Source organism: Ictidomys tridecemlineatus, chromosome 5 (assembly GCF_052094955.1).
Source record: "Ictidomys tridecemlineatus isolate mIctTri1 chromosome 5, mIctTri1.hap1, whole genome shotgun sequence".
NCBI classification, from domain to species: domain Eukaryota; kingdom Metazoa; phylum Chordata; class Mammalia; order Rodentia; family Sciuridae; genus Ictidomys; species Ictidomys tridecemlineatus.
Window position 1 is genome coordinate 17,557,639 of NC_135481.1, and position 22,649 is coordinate 17,580,287.

General features: G+C 32.1%; 1 protein-coding gene across 7 annotated transcripts in view; it reads left to right on the forward strand.

Annotated features, from left to right (window-relative positions):
• Dennd4a (DENN domain containing 4A) overlaps window positions 1-22,649 on the forward strand; it is a 114,810-nt gene that overhangs the window by 48,378 nt on the left and 43,783 nt on the right. For all 7 annotated transcript variants that reach the window (XM_078049443.1, XM_021727663.3, XM_078049444.1 and 4 more), the window contains 8 exons: window positions 505-746; window positions 3,388-3,454; window positions 5,466-5,524; window positions 7,798-7,942; window positions 8,193-8,368; window positions 11,513-11,613; window positions 14,451-14,669; window positions 16,808-16,953. In XM_078049443.1, the coding sequence (XP_077905569.1) occupies window positions 505-746; window positions 3,388-3,454; window positions 5,466-5,524; window positions 7,798-7,942; window positions 8,193-8,368; window positions 11,513-11,613; window positions 14,451-14,669; window positions 16,808-16,953 (1,155 nt within the window). The remainder of the gene's footprint in view (window positions 1-504; window positions 747-3,387; window positions 3,455-5,465; window positions 5,525-7,797; window positions 7,943-8,192; window positions 8,369-11,512; window positions 11,614-14,450; window positions 14,670-16,807; window positions 16,954-22,649) is intronic.

Consider the following 22,649-nt stretch of genomic DNA (forward strand, 5'->3'; position numbering starts at 1 on the left):
ATTCAGTGAATTTCTCAAATTTGGAATTAATATTTTCTTATCTAAAACTTTCTATTAAATAATTGCAACCATTTTCTTGCAGAGAATATTGTTATAATAACTTTCACTCTTTTTAAAAATTTTTAAATTTTTAGTTATAGATGACATATATACTTTATTTTATTTTATTTTTTTTAATGTGGTGCTGAGGATCGAACCCAGTGCTTCACCTGCATGAGGCAAGTGCTCTGCCACGGAGCTACAACCCCAGCCCATAACTTTCACTCTTTATTTTAAAAGTATAATTTAATTAAAACACCTTTTTTCAATAAAAGAATATGTAAGAATACTACTATATAGTTCTCAAGTACACTAAGAAAGCAAGGGTGTTATTTTCATTACTGTGTACCTAGTCCCTGACACCTGGCCTGGCTTATGGCAAACACCTGCTAAATATTTAACAGATGATGTGATTTGAATAAATGATACAAAATATATGTATTAAATATGTTACTTGTTTTGCAGGTTTATGGTGCTGCTATTCAGTTTTATGAACCGTACTCCGAGGAGAATCTCACAGAAAAACAGAGACTTCTTTTGGGTTTAGCACCCCTGGCAGATGGGAAATCAGATAATTCTAAAACAATTCACACTAACAAATGCATCTGTCTTCTTTCTCACTGGCCTTTTTTTGATGCATTCAGGAAGTTTCTGACTTTTCTTTATCGTTATTCAATCTCTGGACCTCATGTCCTTCCAATTGAGAAGTAAGTTAGAAGTTTCTTGGTTCAAAATTTGGCAGACCTTTCTATTATGTGGTATTTTTGTACTAATTATTGAGTAATTTTTATTTCTTGAGAGTTATTTGGGGAAAATTATCATTTTATTTCTCTCAGGTAATATTTAATTGTCATACTTTTAAAGGGTTTTTAAAATAATTTTATTTAACAATGAAGTAAATGTTTTGAGATGAATTGTTTGAAATGAATATTTTGAGCCTCTTTAAAAAGGCTTTTATATAGGATATAGCTTAGTTGGTAGAGTGCTTGCATTGCATGCAGAAGGCCCCGGCACCAAAACACCAATCAAACAAGAAAAAATGCTTTTTATAAAACTTAAAGATCCTAATCTGGAGGAATTTTAGAATTTTTTGTTGAGGTGGTAGTGGTACTAGGGATTGAGTCCATGGCCTCACGCATGTTAGGTAAGCACTATAACACTGAGCTATGTCTCTAGCCAATATTAGAACTTTTAAATCTAAATTTGTTCTCAGATATAATTTAGGTTTATTATGAGCCTTTAAGAATATTCCTTACTCTAGGCATGGTAGTGCATGCTTGTAATCCCAGTAATTTGGGAGGCTGAGGCAGGAGGATTTCAAGTTCAGGGTCAATTTAACAAAACCCTTTCTGAAAAAAATTTTAAAAATACTAAAAAGGACTAGGAATGTAGTTTGGGATAAAGTACCCTCTCTAGTACCAAAACAAAAGTTTTGTGATATTATACAATTGGTCATTTGGAAAATACTATTTTGCTGAGTCAAACACATCTTCATAATGTAGACACGTTTATCATCAATATAAAAAAACATGTTTGTTCATATTACCATCTATCTCATCAGAAGAAATTTTGATTATCAGGAAGCTGTCAGGTTCATGATGGTAAAATTCTTATTTTTCACTTGCACGTTTGAATTTAATTATTAGCAGCAAGTACTATCAATTATTTTTCTTGTAGCCACAAGCTCACTTTGTTCATTTTTATAGAGAAAATATCTGCTGACTATGCAACACTGGCTAGTTTTTATTTGTGAGTCATCTTTCTGGCTTTCCATGGGTTGGAAATCAACTAAATCACTCAAACTTGCTATATAAACTTGGCTTTTCCAAACTCAAAATAATCACCGTACTTCTGTTTACAATAGAAGTGCTTTATGCATATGTTCCCTTTTACTACACAGAGTAATTTTTTATTGTGTATGGCAGAGTTGAGATTTAATAAGATTAATTTTACTGCTCAAAGATATTCTTTTTAAACATTTTTTAGTTGTAGATGGACACAATACCTTATTTTGTTTATTAATATGTGTTGCTAAGGATTGAACCTCACACATTCTAGACATGTTCTCTACCACTGAGCCACAACCCCCAGCCCTTCAAAAATATTCTTAAGTGAAATTCATGGTTCTTTTTTATATTAGCATATAGATTAAAGAATATAATAATTGCTACTGCAGTTTAGTTGGTGTCACTGCCTTGATTCTCAGGTGCCAGCAGTTTTATCCACAATGCTTTTGTATCATCAGTGCAGTTGTTAATCCAGTGAAAAAGGAAAATGATGTCTTAGTATTATTGTAAAAATAGTTTTGATCTCATAGATTCTCCCTGAATGAATCTTGGAAATCTTTAAGGATTTGTGGATCACAATGTTCATTTCTGTTATTCTTACTACTTCAGTATTTGGAGAAGATTTATGTCCTGTGATGGTTGTTCCCACTGTCAATTTTTTTTTTCCCTTTAGGTTGTGAGTACTTTAATGGTAGAGACTGATAGCTTTATGTATTTGTTTATGTTTCCTGTCATGTCTGGTGTTTTGTTTGTTTTTATAGTGCTGGAGATTGAATGCAGGGCTTTATGTTTGCTAGGCCAGTGTTCTACCACTGAGCTACATCCCAGCCCCTGCTAGTATCTTGTATATATAGTAAAAAGTTAAGACATATCTGTAAAATTAATAAAATTTATTTCAGTTTTCTCTATCCATTTGAAATGATCTCACTTCTGAAAACAACCTAATTTTGAAATAGTATTTAAAGGAAAAATAAAAAAACATCTTATTTCTAAAACAAAAATTTTTTATACTGTAATTGCCATTTTTCTCTGATAGTGTTCAAAGCAAAACCAATTGATCTAATTTTTTATCTGTTTTATTCTGGGAAAAAACTTACGAAGTCAGTAATAGTATTTTAAACTTGTTTGATAGAAAATTTAGTGTTCATCATTGAGAAGCATTGGAACTTTCATTTTTCTGGAGCACCTTAAATGGTTGTTTCACTTCCAAAATATGAAAAATTGACTAAAAAGTATATTATAAATGTAAGAAATTGGTTCTTTATAATAGTCACATCATTGACACATAGAGGTAAAAGTTAAAATGTCTTTTGAGACATTGATAAATATTGTTGAATATGAACAGCTATTAATGTGAAAAGTTATTGGATTTAGGCAGAAGTAGTTTCAATGAGGAACATAATTTTTAAGATTATTCATTTCTTTTTATAATATTAGGGATTTTAGATTTGTAGGGACATAGGGATTTGACTCACCTTTGACTTGTTATGACATATTAACGTTTATGGCATATAGTTTTCACTTTGGAATCAATTGAGTTTTTTGTTTGTTTGTTTTTAAGGCATATTTCTCATTTTATGCATAAAGTTCCTTTTCCATCTCCTCAGAGGCCACGGATTTTAGTTCAGGTAAGATTTCCTTAATATGAGTATCATGTGAATTTATTAGTGACTCTATCAAAATATAACATAAAAATGATTTTATTTATTTATTTTAAAATGTTTTTTACATATGACAGTGGAATCATAATGGATTCATATTACACATATAGAGCACAATTTTTCATATCTCTGGTTGTATATAAATTCGTGTCTTCATACATGTACTTTGGATAATGATGTCCATCACATTCCACAATCATTTCTAACCCTCTGTCCCCTCCCTTCCCCTCGCACCCCTCTCCCCTGAGTTGATCTATTTCTCCCATGTTCCCCCTGCCTACCCCACTGTGAATCAGTCTCCTTATATCAGAAAACATTTGGCATTTGTTTTTTTTTGGATTGGCTAACTTCCCTTTGCATTATCTTCTCCAACTCCATCCATTTACCCGCAAATGCCATGATTTTATTCTCTTTTATTGCTGAGTAATATTCCATTGTGTATATATGCCACATTTTTTTAAAATTTATTCATCTACTGAAGGGCATCTAGGTTGGTTCCACAGTTTAGCTATTGTGAATTGTGCTGCTGTTGATGTGGCTGTTTTTAAGTCCTTTGGGTATAAAAATAATTTTAAGTGGAGAAAAAATTGAAATCTAAAAAAAACCAGATACTATTTCATGTTGAAGTTTGAATCCTTCATATTTTATTAACTCACTCCCAAGCATCTAATGTTTTTCCCTTACAGAAAGGATTAAAAAGTTTAAAAAGTAGGTAGAAAGTAGACATTTTGAACACACAAGAAGGGATTTTCCCCTTAAAATTTGTTCTAAGTATTTGAGGGTTTGTGCCTTTGGCAATCATTTTGTAAGTTAGTATTAGTATTAGAATGGATATATGGAAATGTTATACGTTTGCATATACTGTAGGAAGGAATGCTCATATCTTTGGTGTGATGGGGAACTTTTAAATGATTATGAATTATTTTCCCCATCTCTTTCCCAGTTGAATGTATCTTTTCTCTTTTGTTTATGCCTTTGTTTGTGTGTGTGTGTGTGTGTGTGTGTGTGGTGCTGGGGATTGAACCCAGGGCCTTATACATGCGAGGCAAGCACTCTACCAACTGAGCTGTATCCCCAGCCCTATGCCTCTTTTTGTTTGTGCTCATGATAATGTAAGTTATCTGATTATTTAATAATTTATGGTGTGATTTAGATAAAGAAAATATTTTCAGGTATTATCACCATGTATGTTTTACTGTGTACCACAGCCCTTAATCTGGTATCATTTAATATTAGAAACCATTTGTCAAATAGATATTTATAAAATTGTAGAAATATGCATAAATTTGAAAATGCAGATAAAATTAGTTGCATTATTATATTGATACAGATAAGATGTCTAGGAAAATATCATTTTGATGACCCTTAAAATCAGTCTGAATATCTACATGTCATTTCTTGTCTTACTTGTAGGTATTTAGTGACAGAGTATATATAGCACACTCCATTTGAATACACACAGAAGATTTGTTTTATAGTGGAAGCTGGCAAAATTTTCCTGTTAAGGACCTTATACTAAACATTTTAGTCTGTGTAGGCTATTCAATTTCTGTTGAAACTGCTCAGCTCTGCTTTTAGAGCACAAAATTAGCTAGATAATATGTAAAGAATAAGCTCAGTTTTATTCCAGGAAGAATTGTTTACAAACAGCCTATGAAATTGTTCTGTATAGCACTTTGCTGACCCACATTTTTATGGTATTAAGTGAATAATTTAGTCTTGTAATGCAAGTTTATTAAAATTACATTAGGGAAAAGTTGAGTCAGAAGAAGAGAGTTAGGATTCAGAGTAAGAAGTTCTTGGAAGGGGTCAGAGGTCAGGACTACTTTTTAGGATCTTAATGAGTGATATTAACTATTTTTAGACTGGTAAACCTGGAAACTTCATGGACAACATCATTAATTTATATGTTTTTATCAGAAAATATTGTTTTGAAGCTCACCTTCCTATTTTAAATAAATTATTTTAAATCTTCCAGTTATCACCACATGATAATCTGATTCTCAGTCAGCCTGTTTCTTCTCCTCTTCCACTAAGGCAAGTGAACTTTCATTTCTATTTATCGTTCTCTAAATCTAGTGTGAGCTCAAGTAATATTCATATGTATTCTCTTTCTAGCTAAAGTTTAAAATGTTAATGGAAATACTTCTCATTTAACTGTTTCCTAACCAAGTTCCTTTTACTTAATATTTGAATTACAGTTTTTGATAAAGAAAAACTTTTACAATAGTATTTAGTGATTTGTATCTTTATTGTCATCGAACACTTACTGTTGTACTTATGCAGCTTATAAAACGATTTTTAGCTTCAGTTATCCTCTGAAGAACATTCAAATGCAATTTTAAAATTAACCCAAATAAAAATTGTTATAATTCTTAAATAGTAGATTGGAAAAATATGTTTCAGCATTGTGAAAGTTCAGAGAAATTATAGTGTTTTCTCTGCAGTATCTTGAAGTTTAATTAGCTGGGTAATTTTATTGTAGGAAATAGTTAGAATATAATTAAGCTATTATGTAGCACATACCTAAGGGAGACTAGCTGCCATCTTTGATGTTAATTTTGTAAGAATTGCAGATTATTTCATCACCAGCACTTAGCCAGAGTGACCGTGTGTTTTTTAGAACTTTGAGCTGGAAATAAACAAATATTGATGATTGTAAATCAAAGGACTTCATTTAGGTAACAGCTTTATTGAGATAACATTCATATACCATACATTTGCACAATTAAACAATTTAGTGATTATATTGATGAAGTTCTACAACTATCACTATAATAAATTTTAGAGAACTTTCATCACTCTAAAAAGAAACTGTACACTTCAGCAGTTAACCTTCTTTACTCCTGCCATCATTACACACACACACACATATATATATACCCTATCTAGCCCTGGGCAAGCAGGCATCTACTTTCTTTTACAATAGATTTGCCTATTTTGAACATTTCATTAAAACAGAATTATATGTAGCCTTTTTGTTTATTTCTGGCTTCTTTCACTTTGCATGTTTCCAAGGTTCACCCATGATGCAGCATGTTTTATTACTTTATTCCCTTTTATTGCCAACTAATACTCTTGTATGCATATACAATATTTTATCGGTTCATCAGTTGGGAGGTTTTCACATTTTTGGCTACTATGTATGATGCTTCTATAAATATATGCAGGTTTTTGTGGATATATATTTTTATTTCTCCAAGAAAATTTTATTAGTTTTGCTTTGTTATAAGAGAATTAATCCAATGAAACCAGTTGTTTCACATTATATAGGCACACTACTGTTTGACTTACTGAGTTATTTGCTTTTTTAAACCAGTATTTTGTTTGAATGTCTAAGTTAATTGTTGTGATTATTAATTTGTTTTATATATGTGTGACTCATCACTTTGTAGCTCTTGATTTCCTTTTGCTGTTATCATTACAATAGTAGGATGATATATTCATAAATCCACATTTTAATATATTTACCTTAAGAGAGGTGGACCTATAAATCATAGCTTTTCTGATGATTGCAGTGATAAATGTGCCATGTTACAAAGACTTCCGCTAAAATGTTTACTTTAAATCAAAACATCCCTTTTATTAACTGAATATATATTAATTGTAGATGGACACAATACTTTTATTTTGTTTGCTTGTTTCTTATGTGGTGCCGGGGATCGAACCTAGTGCCTCACACACGCAAGGCAAGTGTTCTACCACTGAGCCATAACCTCGGCCCCTAATTGAATTCTTTATTTGGATACTATCTACTAAGCAGATAGTTTTACCTAAAGTGAAGCAGATAACTTTTCATTTTTCATATTCAATAGAATGCAGAAAGAGTGAATGATTTTGAAATCTCTTAAAACTGCATTGTTCATACAATAATTAGCGAGGGGAGAATAGAAGTTCAGTGTATTAGACAAAGGAGAATGAAAGAAAGGGAGGGCAGATGGGGATAGGAAAGAGAGTAAAATGAATAGGACATAACTTTCCTATGTTCATATATGAATATATGATTAGTGAAACTCCACATTTTGTTCAACTACAAGAATGGGATCTTATGTTATACTTATGTATATATAGTATGTCAAAATATAATCTACTGTCATGTATATCTAAAAAGAATGAATTTTTTTAAAAAGAAAAAAACTGTATTGTTTTCAAAGTGTGTTTGTAAAGCTGGGTTTTCCCTCTGTAAGAGCAGCAATCACATTTAAATCATAAATCACATTTAAGACATAATACAAATTTTCCTCGATTATTTCAGATAATAAGACATTTGGATCATTTTTTTTATTATACATTTTTGTTTGGATTGACAGTGGTGGCAAATTTTCAACACTACTTCAGAATCTAGGTCCTGAAAACGCTGTGTCACTACTGGTGTTTGCAGTAACTGAGCATAAGATTCTCATCCATTCCTTACGACCTTCTGTGCTTACTAGTGTAACAGAAGCATTAGTGTCTGTGAGTATCAGTTTCTTATTGACAATCAACTTAGTTGAAACTTAATTTATTAGTATAATTTAAAACTATTTTAATGCTTAACTAAATTTCAGAGAGTAATGAATTTATGTATTTAGTTATAATTATTTAATTTGTTGTCAAGCATTAGACTTTAGGTAATAACATTTGAAAGATAGTTTTTTATGTGTGCTGATAAATTATGCTTCAGCGTCAAAAAGCTAAATATTCCTCTACCCTTTGTTTATCCAAGATGATTTTCCCTTTCCACTGGCCATGCCCATATGTTCCTCTCTGCCCACTGGCTTTAGCAGATGTCTTGAGTGCACCATGTCCATTCATAGTAGGGATTGATTCAAGATACTTTGATCTGTATGATCCTCCACCAGATGTCAGTTGTGTTGACCTAGATACCAACACCATTTCTCAGTAAGTACATTTTAGTGCTTCTACACCTAGTAATTTACAACTACAAAATATATGTATATAATTGTATATTTTATGATTGCTAAGTAGGATTCTTTTAGGATATATTATTCTTTTGGGATATATCTTTGTATTTGGGGTAATTACCATCTTTGAATTGGCTGCAATAGATTTAGGGTATTAGGAAGGTTTTATTGGAAAGAAAATATACATTTAATCCTCAGGCTTTAAATATTTAAGGAACATTATAGTTTTATTCTTGCTTAGAAATTTAGCAGAAGGGCAATTGAGATTAGAAATTGAAAAAGTTTTATTTTCTTCAAATGAGAATGGGTAAAACCACAAAATGAATTAAAACAGTATTTCTTGATTAATAGTTCAGTTCATTTCTAATCTTATAAAATACTATCAGAATAATAATACAAAACAATGTAATAGTTTAGACTTTTAAAATAATTTTTAGTTTATATGTAATTTCATTACCTCTACACTGTAGGAATATAAGGATTTTATAAACTTCCCTCTCTTTTTATTGGAATAATATTTAAGTTGTGACTGTTGGATTGTATTTATATAGCTTTTTATTGTTTCTTTGTATCCCACATTTAATTGTACTTAAGGGATTCAGGGAAGAGAATATTGATATAACATTGCAACTACAAAATATGCTTAAAATAACTATGAGTTAGTCTTTCAGCTAAGCCCAAAAGCTGGTATAGATTTTGCACTTAAATGAGTAGATATGAATTAGGTTTTTTCTTATTTATTTATTTATTTATTTATTTATTTTGTTAGCCCATTTCATTTTCTGGAATTGAACTCAGGGCCACGTGTGATTAGCATGTGCTCTACTACTGAGCTGCACTCCCAGCCCCCTCCATTTTTTAAATAAGAACTTTTCATCTTAAAGTCTTTTGATTTATTTCCAAAATTTCCTTTCCAACCCCCCAGTACTATGGATAGAACCCAAGTGTGCTCTACCACTAAGCTACATTTCCAGTACTTTTTCCCTTTTTCATTTTGAGACAGGGCCTTACTAAGTTGCTAAGGCTGGCGTCAAACTTTTGATCCTTCTACCTCAGCCTCTCTGAGTTGCTGGAATTACAGGCTTGTGCTTTCATACCCAGCATAAGTTGCATATATAGCCTGTTATTCCATTTCATTCTCTGCACTTTATGAGGTAGTTTTTATTCCTCTGACCAGATGAGTAAATCAGAGTTTATATTTTTAAGCATGTAGTTTATTCAGTCAGAACTGTATTTTGAAACTTGACTGACTTCAAAACTTATATTTCTGCCACTATTTTTTTGGTAACGATATATGTAATAGTAATCTTATAAGTGGAAGTCACTGAATAGAAATATAGAAGGCTATCATACATAAAATTTCAAATATTAGAGAAAATACTCCTCCCCAGTCATGTTTTAGAGTAACAGTATCAAGGGCAGGAGAAGGGAGTTATATGAGTAAATAATAATAATTAGATATAATCAGGTGATATGAAGGTACTTCGCATTTGCTAGTAACTGAATAAAATGGCAAACCAAATATATTCCTTTCTCTTACATTGCTCATAATCCAGTCTAGTGAGATAGGCATGTATGCCTCGAATGCTAACATACAGTGGGAGTGCTATTTTGCAGTTTCATCAAGACAACAATGTTAGGAGTGTTTCCTGCATTGAGTTCTTAGTGTCACAAGATTCCATACTCTGAAGGACATTATAAATGTAATAATAGCTTCACAGTAGGACATCTGCCATTTATCCTTGCTGTATTTTTATCTTTATCCCCATTTGTGGAAAGATAGGGTAAATTTCAAAATCATCATTCTCTGTCAGCTTAAACTTTCCCATTCACTCTTTTTTTGTATGGTTTCCAAACTGATATTGGTCCTTTTCATTCTATGGGAAGTTTAGGAGACATTTTTAGAAAAGAATACTCAGAAAGTTTCACTACCCATCTTTGCTAAATTTTTATTTGGTGATTACAAATTAAATAATTTATCTTTCTTCTCTTTTTTGTCTATATTTTTCAAGTATTCTAAAATGAGCTACTCAAGAGACCGAGTCAGGAGGATCACAAATTTGAGGCCAAACTCAGCAATTTAGTAAGACACTGTCTCAAAAAATAAAAAGGGCTGGAGATGCAGCTTAGTGGTAGAATGTTGCCAGATTCAATCCCCAGTACTAGGAAGAAAAAAAAGGGGGTGGGGGGAAATGGTCTGGGGATTTAGTTCAGTGGAAGGAGCACTTGCTTAGAGCATGCATGAGGAAACCTTTGATTCAATCCCTGGTGGCACTAAATAAATAAATAAATTTTTGAAATAAACACACAGGAAAAAAAAGATTTAGCAAATAAGAAATAGACTCATCAAAGCTATAGTTAGGTCCAAAACTTTTATGGTGCTCTACACTCTTTTCATTTCATACCTTATATATAGTTTATAGAGAAGAACTGAATTATAATAGATGTAATAAAGGAAATTATAGGAGCCTGTGCTAGAAACAAAGATATCAATTTCTATCATAAATCCTCTTTTAAATTTGTAAAAGTATTTTTAATATTATACTTTATTTAAGTAATTTAATATTATAGATTATTTCTTTTCTGAAAGATATAATATTTACTTATAATTTTAGGAAATTGAGAAACTACATATTTAAGTATACCAAAGTATTTTTGATAGGCTGTATGTATCATAAGTTCCTTGAAAGTTTTATACAGTGCTTTTTCTCATATAAGAAAAACATCTTATTGGAAGATTTTTCCAATATTTAAGTGTCTAAGCATTCTGATATGATCATTAAAGACTAATTAATGATCACCAGATTCAGGTTTGTGATGGTTAGCACGAATCCAGTTTAAGTATAATATACTTGGCACCTATATAATTACAAACGTTTGAGCTATACTTAATAGAAAATCCAACCTTCATATGAATTAATTTTTATATTCAACATCTCAACTTACCCTATGGATTTTCCTCATTAACCTAAATATTCTGTATGTGCTTTATATTGTTGTTCACTGTGTTTTCTATTCTTTATATATATATACATATATATATATATATATATATACACAAGTATATACCACCTCCCAAAGTCAGTGTGACAAATATATTGTTGTTGTCATTTAATCTCAGAACTGCTGACAAGAAGAATGTAACTTGGAAGATTCTTCCAAAGAAACCCTGTAAACATCTGATGAATACACTGAATAATTTGCACCAGCAGCTGGCAAAATGTAAGTGAATAACAATTAAAGGATATAATTTAATCTGGAAAAGGGAGTTGCTCTGCCTTATTCACAAAAGGATAATACTTATTTTATCTAAAGGAAAGTGTCTTTACAATATTTAAGACAAACAAGCACTGATGCAAAATTTGGTAGAAGCTGAATTGGAGATTTGTAAAGTTTAAATTTTATATCTACCAGATTTTCTTAGAAACATCAAAATTCAAAAGGATATTAATGTGACTGTTTTCTTTAATTTTACCATTACTGAAATAACATGAAAAGATGGGTTTTAACTTATATATTTTCTTTATACTATGTATTTTGTTTATACTTAGAATAGAAAGTTAGTTTTGAAAATCCAAAATAAATAGTTTGAACTACATTTGAAAATGTTGATGATTTCAGAGGGATGAGTGCTGTCATATGTTTTCATCTTCAAGTGGCTCTTAATATTGTGCTTACTTCAAATAGTTTGAAGACAGAAGTTTGCCAAAAACGTGAATTCATCAAAATGAAAATCAATGAGAATATGAAATACTTCGGGGTAAAAAAGCTTGTGTAAGAATATATTTTGAAGAGCTGGGCACCTTGACACATGCCTATAATCCCAGTGGAGGAAGCAAGAGGGTCACAAATTCAAAGCCAGCATCAGCAACTTAGCAATGCCCAAAAACTTAGCAAGACCCTGTCTCAAAAAAGTCTGGGTTAAGGCGCCTCTCGGTTCAATCCCTGATACCCCTCTCCCCACCAAAATTATTATTATTATTTTTTTTATATTTATGTTTTAGCTGTTTGGACACAATACCTTTATTTATTTATTTTTATGTGGTGCTGAGGATTGAACCCAGGGCCTGGCACTTGCTAGGCTAGCACTCTACCGCTGAGCCACAATCCTAGCCCCATTCCCCCCCCCAAAATTATATGTATATAATCTTGAGAGTTCAGAATTAGATTATCTGATTAGAAGAGTTAAACTTTCTATTCTTTATCCAATCTTGGTACTATAACCATAACCCATTCAGAGTCCATAATTTAATACTTTGTGAAATGTAGTCAATAGTGACAGTAATTTTTTCTCATTTATTTGTTATTGAAATAAACCTAGGAAATGGCCTACACTCTTGAAAGATTCAAGGTGCTTATAGTATAGTTGAAAAAAGTATTTACAAGGCAATTTTGATAAGATAATTCCACAGTAGCTCAAAAGTATTTGGAATATGAAAACAAAGACATCAAATACAACAAGATTTTATCTTATGGAACAAAATAAAAAGAGTTGACTAATTGCTCTCTAAAAGTACTTGTACTTCTTTTGAAAAGCTAAGTTGAGTATGGTGACACATGCCTGTGACCCCAGCAGCTCAGAAGGCTGAGGTAGGAGAATCTCCAGTGCAAAGCCAGCTTCAGCAACTTGATGAGGCCCTAAGCAGCTCAGCAGGATATCCTGTGGCCTGGAGGTTAAGTGCTCCCCCAACCCTGGGTTTAATCCTCAGTACTTAAAAAAAAAAAAAAGAAGAAGAACTACATAAAATTCTCTAAAAGGATTAATTATTCCTTGTGTTTAAAAAGATGTTTAAATTTTGAAGCCATCACATACAATTTTTTTCCCTGACCCTTTGAGAATAGAGACCCATCACATCTGAATAGAATGTATTACCTACCAACAGGTACATCCTTTTGTTACCTCAACATAAAATCAGGAAATTAATATTGAGTATTACTACCATCCTAATCCTCAGATCACATTCACGTTTTGCCAGTATTTTCATAATTTTATCTATGGCAGAAGGATCCAGTTCCAAATCAGGTGTTGTATTTAGTTTTAAGTATCTTCTGTTTCCTTTTCTTTAAAACAATTTTTCAGACTGGGCTTGGTAATGCATGCCTATAATCCAAGAGACTCAGGAGGCTGAGACAAGAGGTTTCAAGTTTTAAGCCAATCTGGGCAATTTAGTGAGACCCTGCCTCAAAATAAAAAATTAAAAGGACTGGAGATGCAGCTCAGTGATAGTATCCCTGGTTCAATTCTCAGTGCTGCAAAAAATAAAAATGAATAAATAAAATCTAAAATAATAAAACAATTCTTCAGAGCTGGGGTGGAGCTAGTGATAGAGCACTTATCTACCACGTGGGAGGTCCTGGATTCCATCCCCAGTACCAAAGAAACAAACAAATTAAAACAGTTTTTCAGTTTATTCTTCGTTTTCTTGATACTTTTAAAAATATACTTACCATTGTAGAATGATCTATGATGTGTGTTTGTCTGAGAGTCCTTTTGATAGATGCAGGTCATACATATTTGGCAGAGATGTCATAGAAGTGATGCTGCCTTCCTCTCATTGTGTTTATCAGGTTGTGCACTATTTCAGTTTGTCCCATTATTGATGAAGGTACTCCCTTCAATACTTGATTATGGTGATGTCTACCAGGCTTCTCTACTGTGAAGTTATTACTTTACTACCTGTTGTCATAGCATTCAACCAGATAGGGGAAAGAAAGAGTTGGGTTTTTTTTATATTTTAATTCCTGTATATTTATCCCACAGGCATATTTTGAAAACAAAAAGAAAGGTGGGGAGGGCTATTACACTTAACCCTGTGTCCAGTTAATTTGGTTGGTATGATCTGTGTGTGTGTGTGTGTGTGTGTGTGTGTGTGTGTGTGTGTAGATAAAATATACTCAATAGAACCTAAAAAATAAGACAAGCTTTCTTAAGGTTTATATATTATGAAGTTGTATAAATAAATAGTTGAAGTAACGTGAGCCCTTTTGAAAACACAGTATACCATTATGAGCACTGGTTTTGATAGTTTGGCAAAAGCACTAACTTTGTTTGTTCACAGTGCAGCAGAGACCAAGAGAAGATGGACTAATGGACTTAACAATGAATGACTATGATTTTAATTCTGGAAAGAGGTTGCATATGATAGATTTGGAAATCCAAGAGGCATTTTTGTTTTTTATGGCCTCTATTTTAAAAGGTTATAGAGCATATTTAAGGCCAATAACACAAGCCCCATCTGAGACAGCAACAGATGCAACCTCTCTTTTTGCCCTGCAAGGTGAGTGATTGCATAGTCTTATAGCTTTCACATTATTGAGCCTAGCCTTGAGATAATTCAGTTGGTTTCTGAATTAATAGTCTGTATTTATCAAGATACATACCTGTTTTTGAGGAATATGTGAATACCAACTCTGATGATCCAGATCTGAAGGACTAGTTCTTTCGTTGGCATGTTTACTATAACCCAAGGTATGTAGAAGAAACCATCTGAAAAGTACAGAATCTCCTAAGTATATAGAACTTCACTCTGTGTGTCATCAGATATTGGTGTTTTCAGGGCAGCCAGGTAGTGTTGGAAAAGCAGAGGCACTACTGGGATGGTTACTCCAGGCTTGTGTGCTCTCATTTGCTTTATTTCGGTTCTCATTACAAACATTACTTTCTGTCTGTTCCACAAAGTAAAAAAAGTTTGGAAATCCCCAGGGTGCAGTTGGTGTCACAGTACATATTTCCTTCCTTTTGTAGTATGTAATATTTGAAAGAGAAATTCATTTAATATGTAATATATTGAATGCCTCCAAATGCTGGCTATGTATTAGTATGCAAAAGAGACATGACTGTTACTTATCTCACAGAGCTTATAGTCAAGAAGATAAGCAATTAGAAATTAATATGAGTGAAGAACTTTAATTTATAATTTTAAATTACAGAGGCCCTTTGAAGTATTGTTTGAGCCCTGATCACAAAGATAAGTAGAAATTTGCCAGGCAAAGGGAAGTTGAGAGTGTTTTAGGAAGAGAGACTAGTTTATGCAAAGTCCTTGAGGCTGGAAAGAACTTTAGTTCATATCTAAGTGTAGTATAATAGCACAATGAGGACATGGAAGATAAAATCAGGAAATAAACATTTACTCTGTTTTCAAAATGTAAGAGAAACATAAATGAATATCAGAAGGATTGTTACTGCTTCTTTGAAAAAGCCACACCTTTTTTATTATAAATATAGAGCAATATATTTTTATTTTTTTTAAATTGGTTTTATTTTTAAATAAAATAATTCTGACAGAGGAATGCATTACAATTCTTACTACACATATAGAGCACAATTTTTCATATTTTTGTAAATAAAGTATGTTCACACCAATTCATGTCTTTATACATGTCCTTTGGTGTTTTGTTTTGTTTTGCATTACAATTCTTATTACACATATATACCACAATTTTTCATATCTCTGTATATTAATATATGTTGACACTCAATTCGTGTCTTCATATATGTACTTTGGATAATGATGTCCATCACATTCCACCATCCTTGCTAATCCCATGCCCTCTCCCTTTCCCTCCCACCCCTCTGCCCTATCTTGAATTCATTCCTTCCATGTTCCCCCTCCCAACTCCACTATGAGTCATCCTCCTTATATCAGAGAAAACATTTGGCATTTGTTTTTTGGGGATTGGCTAACTTCACTTAGCATTATCTTCTCCAATGCCATTCATTTATCTGCAAATGCCATGATTTTATTCTCTTTTATTGCTGAGTAAAATTCCATTGTGTATATATGCCACATTTTTTTTATCCATTCGTCCACTGAAGGGCATCTAGTTTGGGAAAAAGCCACACATATAGATAGATAGATACACAGAGAGAGAGAGAGAGCACACACGCGCAAGCAGCAGGCGCACAAGAGCATATAGGTATATATACAATGCAAAGCATTGGGACCAAAAGTAGAAATTTAAAAAATGCTTTCAGATTTACTAGTTTATGGATCATCTTCAAAAGATGGGGGCAATGGAGATAATTTTGGATGGGAATTTGAGATACCTAGGTTTATATTTCTTTTGTATTGGTTTTTTTATTGCTTACTTATTTGTTTGTTGGGTCATTTTTTTTTATCAGAGATCTTAGTTTCTCTTTTGGTTAAATAGTGGGGAAGATTGGGGTTATCAATGACATGTTTGATCAGGTTTCTGCCCACTCAAAATTCCTATGAATCTAGGGGCTGGGGTTGTGGCTCAGTGGTAGAGCTCTCGCCTCCCATGTGAGAGACCCTGGGTTCGATCCTCAGCACCATATAAAAATAAATCAACAAAATAAAGATATTGTGTCCATGTATAACTAAAAAATATTTTAAAAATTCCTATGAATCTATAAATGATGTATATTCTCACATTATATATTTATGTTGAACAGCTTTCTTAAGAAGCCGGGACCGATCACATCAAAAATTCTATAACATGATGACCAAAACACAAATGTTTATTCGCTTCATTGAAGAATGTTCTTTTGTCAGTGATAAAGATGCAAGCCTGGCATTTTTTGATGATTGTGTAGATAAAGTAAGTGTACATGTGTCCTAATTTATTTTGTGTGACTACTATACGTGTTATGAATTATAGTTTCTATTTATAACTTTTAACAAAATCTAAATTAATTCAGTTTCATAATTGACTATAGACACTATAAAGTGTACCTCTTAAAAGCATTCTCTATGATTTTACTAAATCACAAGTTTCATTTTAACAATCAGGTTTTTTTTCCCTATCTGTGCACTTATAGACTGGGTTTTTCTGAACTGTGAAACTCCAACTGGAACATTCTTAATTTTCACCTCTTTTTGTTTGAGGTGAATGTCAAATGTTTAGTGTAGGTGAGCTACAACTATTTACCTGTCCATGCTGGAGAGAGGGGAGAGGGAAGATCAGTAGCTCAGAAAGGGGTATCTAACCCTATACGTGGTGAGGAAGGAGGAGTAGCTTACTGTGGGTATCAGAGCCCAACCTGAAAAATCAGAGGCCAGGCAGAATAAAGATTGAATATGCCAAGCAATGGGCAGACTGCTGCAGGGTGTCAGAACTTCCAACAGTTTAAACAAGAGTGGGGATAACATGGGGGTGGGCACAGAAAATGAGACGACAGAGTTTGATTTGAATGAGGGAGGTGCCAGCTTGGTGAGGATGGGAATTGGTATATAGGGGAGTGTCAAAGCCAAATTAGGGTGAAAGAAGTCATCTGCATGGTAGAGGAGGGGCAGTGAAGATTGGAGTATGTTCCACATGAAAGGGATTGATCAAACAAGTAAATATTTTAAAATTTCTCACTGTTGAAGAAGTAATTTACAAATACAGAAGTAGAGAAAACTAGAATGAACCTTGAAGTGCTAGAATGGAATTAGAGGTTTAGTGTGGTATCTTTGGTTTTCAATAATAAATGTAAAAATAATGATAAATATTGATATAAGCAAATGTGTCTATATGTATTGGTAAGTATTCTCTAGCTCTGTACATTGAATGGACCTGGATGCAGTCACACCCCAATTGCAATTTATACCTGAGGCATAGAGTTTGCATCAGTTATAAATACCGTTCTCTACCAAAAGGAATTAGGACTCTTTGGGGAAATGTTGGTCTGAAGTTTAAAGCAAGGAGGGTACAAAATGAACCCTACAGTATATTATATTAGAAAATAATGAGTTGTTTCAAGAATGAGAGAGACATGATAAAACAAACCCAAACACAGAAGCCAATTTGAAGGGATTTCCACTGACAAATCTGGGACAATTTGAGCACCAGATGTTAGTAGCATATTAGCCTGTTGAATAAAATAGGAAACCATGAGTCTATACAGTTATGGGTTGATCAGTTAATTGAAAGTCTGATGAGAAGAAGGGTCTTATACAGTTTCAAGGTTCTTTCTCACAGAATACATAAATAATGACAAAGGGAGAAAGAGTAACCATACAGTAGAAAAACTTGGCTGACACCACTTTAATAATCAAGTGATCAACGTGAGCATCATCAGATCAGTAATGAGGTAAATCAACATAATGTGCCCCTGATTTTTGGCAATAAGAATGCATTATCAATTCTGTAATATTCCTCCCAAAGATGTATGACCGCTTTAATCTTAAGGAAATATCAGACAAACACAAATTGAGACATTCTACAGATACATATTCTGTAATAGGTTAAGATTAAAGAAATAAAGGAAAAATTGAGAATTTGTTCTAGAGGGAAATAAAGAGACTTTACAGCCCAATACATTGTTCAGAATTGTAACACTTAGAACAATCAGCAAAACTTGAATATTGTTCAAGGATTAGGTAGTAATAATATGTAATATGTTAGTGTTAATTTCCAGTCATACTTATATAGGAAGATATCCTTTTTTTGTTGAAGTAAAGTATTCAGGAGTGATGAGTAACTCTCAGAGATTAAGAAAAAAAAGTCATTTGTACTATACTAAAAATTTTTCTATGAATTTGTAATTATGCATAATGCATATAGTGTTTGTGATTTTATGCTGTTTGTGATGATAGAGAAAATGAAGAAAACAAAGCTTTATTGTATCTCAGCAATTTATTGTAAATTATCTCAACAATTACAAATGTAAGTCTGTTTAAAGAAACCCATAACTTTTAAATTTAAGTGACTATGAAAGAAAATCAGTGATTTTGGGGGGCTTAATAGCTAAAATATTACTTATATCTCAATATTCAAAAATCAGCTCAATGCTGAATTTGACATGAAAATATCCTTTAAATAAACACCATATGTCTTATAAAAATGAGAATTGAGAAGTGATTCTCTTCTTTGACAATCAAAGTACTTAAATACCAACTATTATATTAGTAACTTCAGTCATTTACTTTTTTCTATGTTATTTTATTATCGTTTTTAAAAATGTGAGGAGCTGGGCACAGTTGCGCATGCCTATAATCCCAGTGGCTGGGGAGGCTGAGGCAGAAGGATTGAAATTTCAAAGCCAGCCTCAGTGATTTAGCAAGACCCTAAGCAACTTATCAAGACCCTGTCTCTAAATATAAAAAAGGGCTGAGGATGTGGCTCATGGTTAAGGACTCCTGGGTTCAATCCCTGATACATACACACACACACACACACACACACACACACATTGTAAGGAGAGATTATTGTAACTGTCTACCTCGTGGTATTCAGAGTAGTGTTGTATAAACTAAGAAGTAGAAAATATTACAGCTGACTTTATTTTAGGGTTTTATCCAAGTTCATAGATTAATTCATTTGGTTTTATCATCATGACTTAGAAATGTTATTTTTAAATGACTGATGAATAGCAGGAACAGGTTCATAAGCATTTACTTTTTCCTACAATTTAGAACACTTGAGCAATAGTTGATATAAAAAATAATGTTTCTGATACTGATAGAGAGTTAATGAGCTAAAGATGACAGAAATATCAACTCTGGTCCTTAAAATATTTTGGAATAGGAAAAAATAGATATATGCCATTATCTGTTTAGAACCTAATTTATTTTCCTCTAGAAACACTGATATAAATGATGAACCTATAATTCAGATGATACCGGGGTGCAGTGTTGTGTGTTATATATATGTATTAATTTTTCTGTGTATGGAATGAAATTCTAAATCACTTTTTAGGACTCGTAAAAATCAAATTTGTTGAGTTATAAAATACAAACATTAAATATACCTTAAAGTATATATTTTGATGAGTTTTGACAAATATATCCACATAACCATGACTTCAAAATATAGAACATTTTCGTCACCCCACAAAAGGTTTTGTTTTGAGGAAAGATTTATTTTCTTTTTTGTAATTATCTCTTTACAAATGGACTTTTGGATCCCTGCTTTTTGTAAGTTAAGCTCTACCTGTTTACTTTGAGAAGGAGATCATGTCCTACCTCCTTGATATTTGCCATTACAGCAGTGTATCAATAACATTTTTTAAATATTTTAATCAAAATTTTACATTTGCCTTATGTGGTGCTTATAAAATTAAATATTGGCAATAAATGGGAAGGTAAGTCTTTTAAAATAATTTCTCTTAATCCTGGTTTATAGTATGAAGAACTGTGATTTTTTGCATAAAAAGATGTTTCTGGATTAGCCTTATATACTTTAAACATTTTTGTCATATAGTTCTAGGTTTCTACTGGTCATACATATATATTCATGGAACTTCCATTATGAACGATGGTATTTTTATAACAGTTGTTCCCTGTGCCAAGCTAACTGAATCATAAGGAACCAAATTAGTCATCAGAGTTTAGCATGCTGTAACCAATAAACTTATTAATCTACATGGGAATACTGGGTTAGTTGTAGAAATCCAATTAAGAGCTTAGAAGAAAGAAATATTATATTATTTTTTTGAACTATTAATGCATCTTGTTCATAAGTTTGTATTTCACCTAAAGTCATATTGTAGTGTCACATACTTTTTTGAAATATTAATATGATAAGATGCACAAAACATAATTTTGCTAGATACCTAGGGTATCATTTTCTAAGTAGCATAGCTTAGTACTGATAATTAATACATTAAGTGGTCTAGGATTTTCTGTAGGTTACTATCATTTATTTGATGGGAGTCAATGCAGGAGATGATTGAAGCAGTTCCTTTAAAAATATAAATTCTGAAAAATCTCAAAAAATAAAATTATATTAAATGTATAAACATTGTTTCTAGGCAAACTATTTTCCTAAAATACAATTTATCTGGTCAGAGTCTTAATCCAACAAAAGATCATTTATGTATACTGGATTAACATTGTACTTAAGGATTTTTTTGGGGGGCGGGTTTCTTTTTTTTTCTACTTTATTTTTTTAATTGGTTGTTCAAAACATTACAATGCTCTTGATGACATATCATATTTCATACATTAGATTCAAGTGGGTTCTGAACTCCCATTTTTACCCCAAATACAGATTGCAGAATCACATCAGTTACACATCCACATTTTTACATAATGCCATATTAGTAACTGTTGTATTCTGCTACCTTTCCTATCCTCTACTATCCCCCTTGTACTTAAGGGTTTTAATGAGTAATCAGAAAATCAAACTGAGAACACACTAAAACATAGTCACTTGCATTTGCTTTATTATAATTCCAGAGAATTTTATTAGAAAAAGAAAGTTATCACAAGACTTAAAATATAAACTTCAGATGTAGTTAGAACAGAGATTGATTATATTCCTAAGTATTGTTAAGCAGAACTCCCAGAAATATAAGTAACTGTACAATGAATACATTGAGAACTGCCTTTTATATTTTAATGCCATAATAAGTATAGCAAGCACAAAATATTGGTGCTTACTTTTAACCTGCAAGTGTTTTTTGATGATCAGTCACACTTTAAGTATGCTCACGTATGAGGAACTGGTGATATAGCTCAGTGGGGGAGCACTTGCCTAGCATGTGCAAGGCTCTGGGCTCAACCACTAGCACTAGAGGGGATTAAAAAAAGAATCATTTATGTGGAGGTTATCCCTTAGTTGAATGACTGTGAGCTCATTTTTTAAGTGAACAAATCCTCTTACATCTGGCAGTTTAGCAATGGAAAATATTAAATATGCATTAACTGCCTAAGCCCATCTGTGATTAAGATTGAATAGAAATTAGATATTTTACTCTTTTGATCTTAACATATCCAAACAGAAAATATTTGACTGACTTTTAAAATCTGAAGTGAATAATGCTTAATAGAAATAAGAAAAAGAGTATATGAGAATTATTTGAGTTTCATTTATGACTAATTTAAGAACCATGTGTTCTTGTTCTTCACATGATTATATTTTTAATCCTTACAATCTGTTCCTGTAAAATGGTGCTTAATTAAGGGCAGTTTTGTGTAACAAATAGTCTTGTTACAGTTTTTCTTGGTTTTTCAAGCATCCCTTTGCAATGTTTTCTGAGCATATTAATATCTTGTGGAAAAATATAAAGAGAAAATGAAAATTATTCTAATTTTATCCTGAAGTGGGTGTTGTATTTCTTTTTTTTCCTCAATAGAGACAGATGTCACTGTGCTTTTCAAAAGATAGAAATGTCCAACTGATAAATATAGGATTTATGGCATGGCTGTTTTTATAATGCTGGACTGGGATTTATTGGTACACAAGTAAAGGAAAATATTCTTTACCAAGTTATTTAATCTATAGTACAAAATTTTAAATTTTAATAGACTAAAATACTGATAAATAGAACAGTTATCCCAGGCTTTTGCCATGAGAGCTAAATGGCTAGA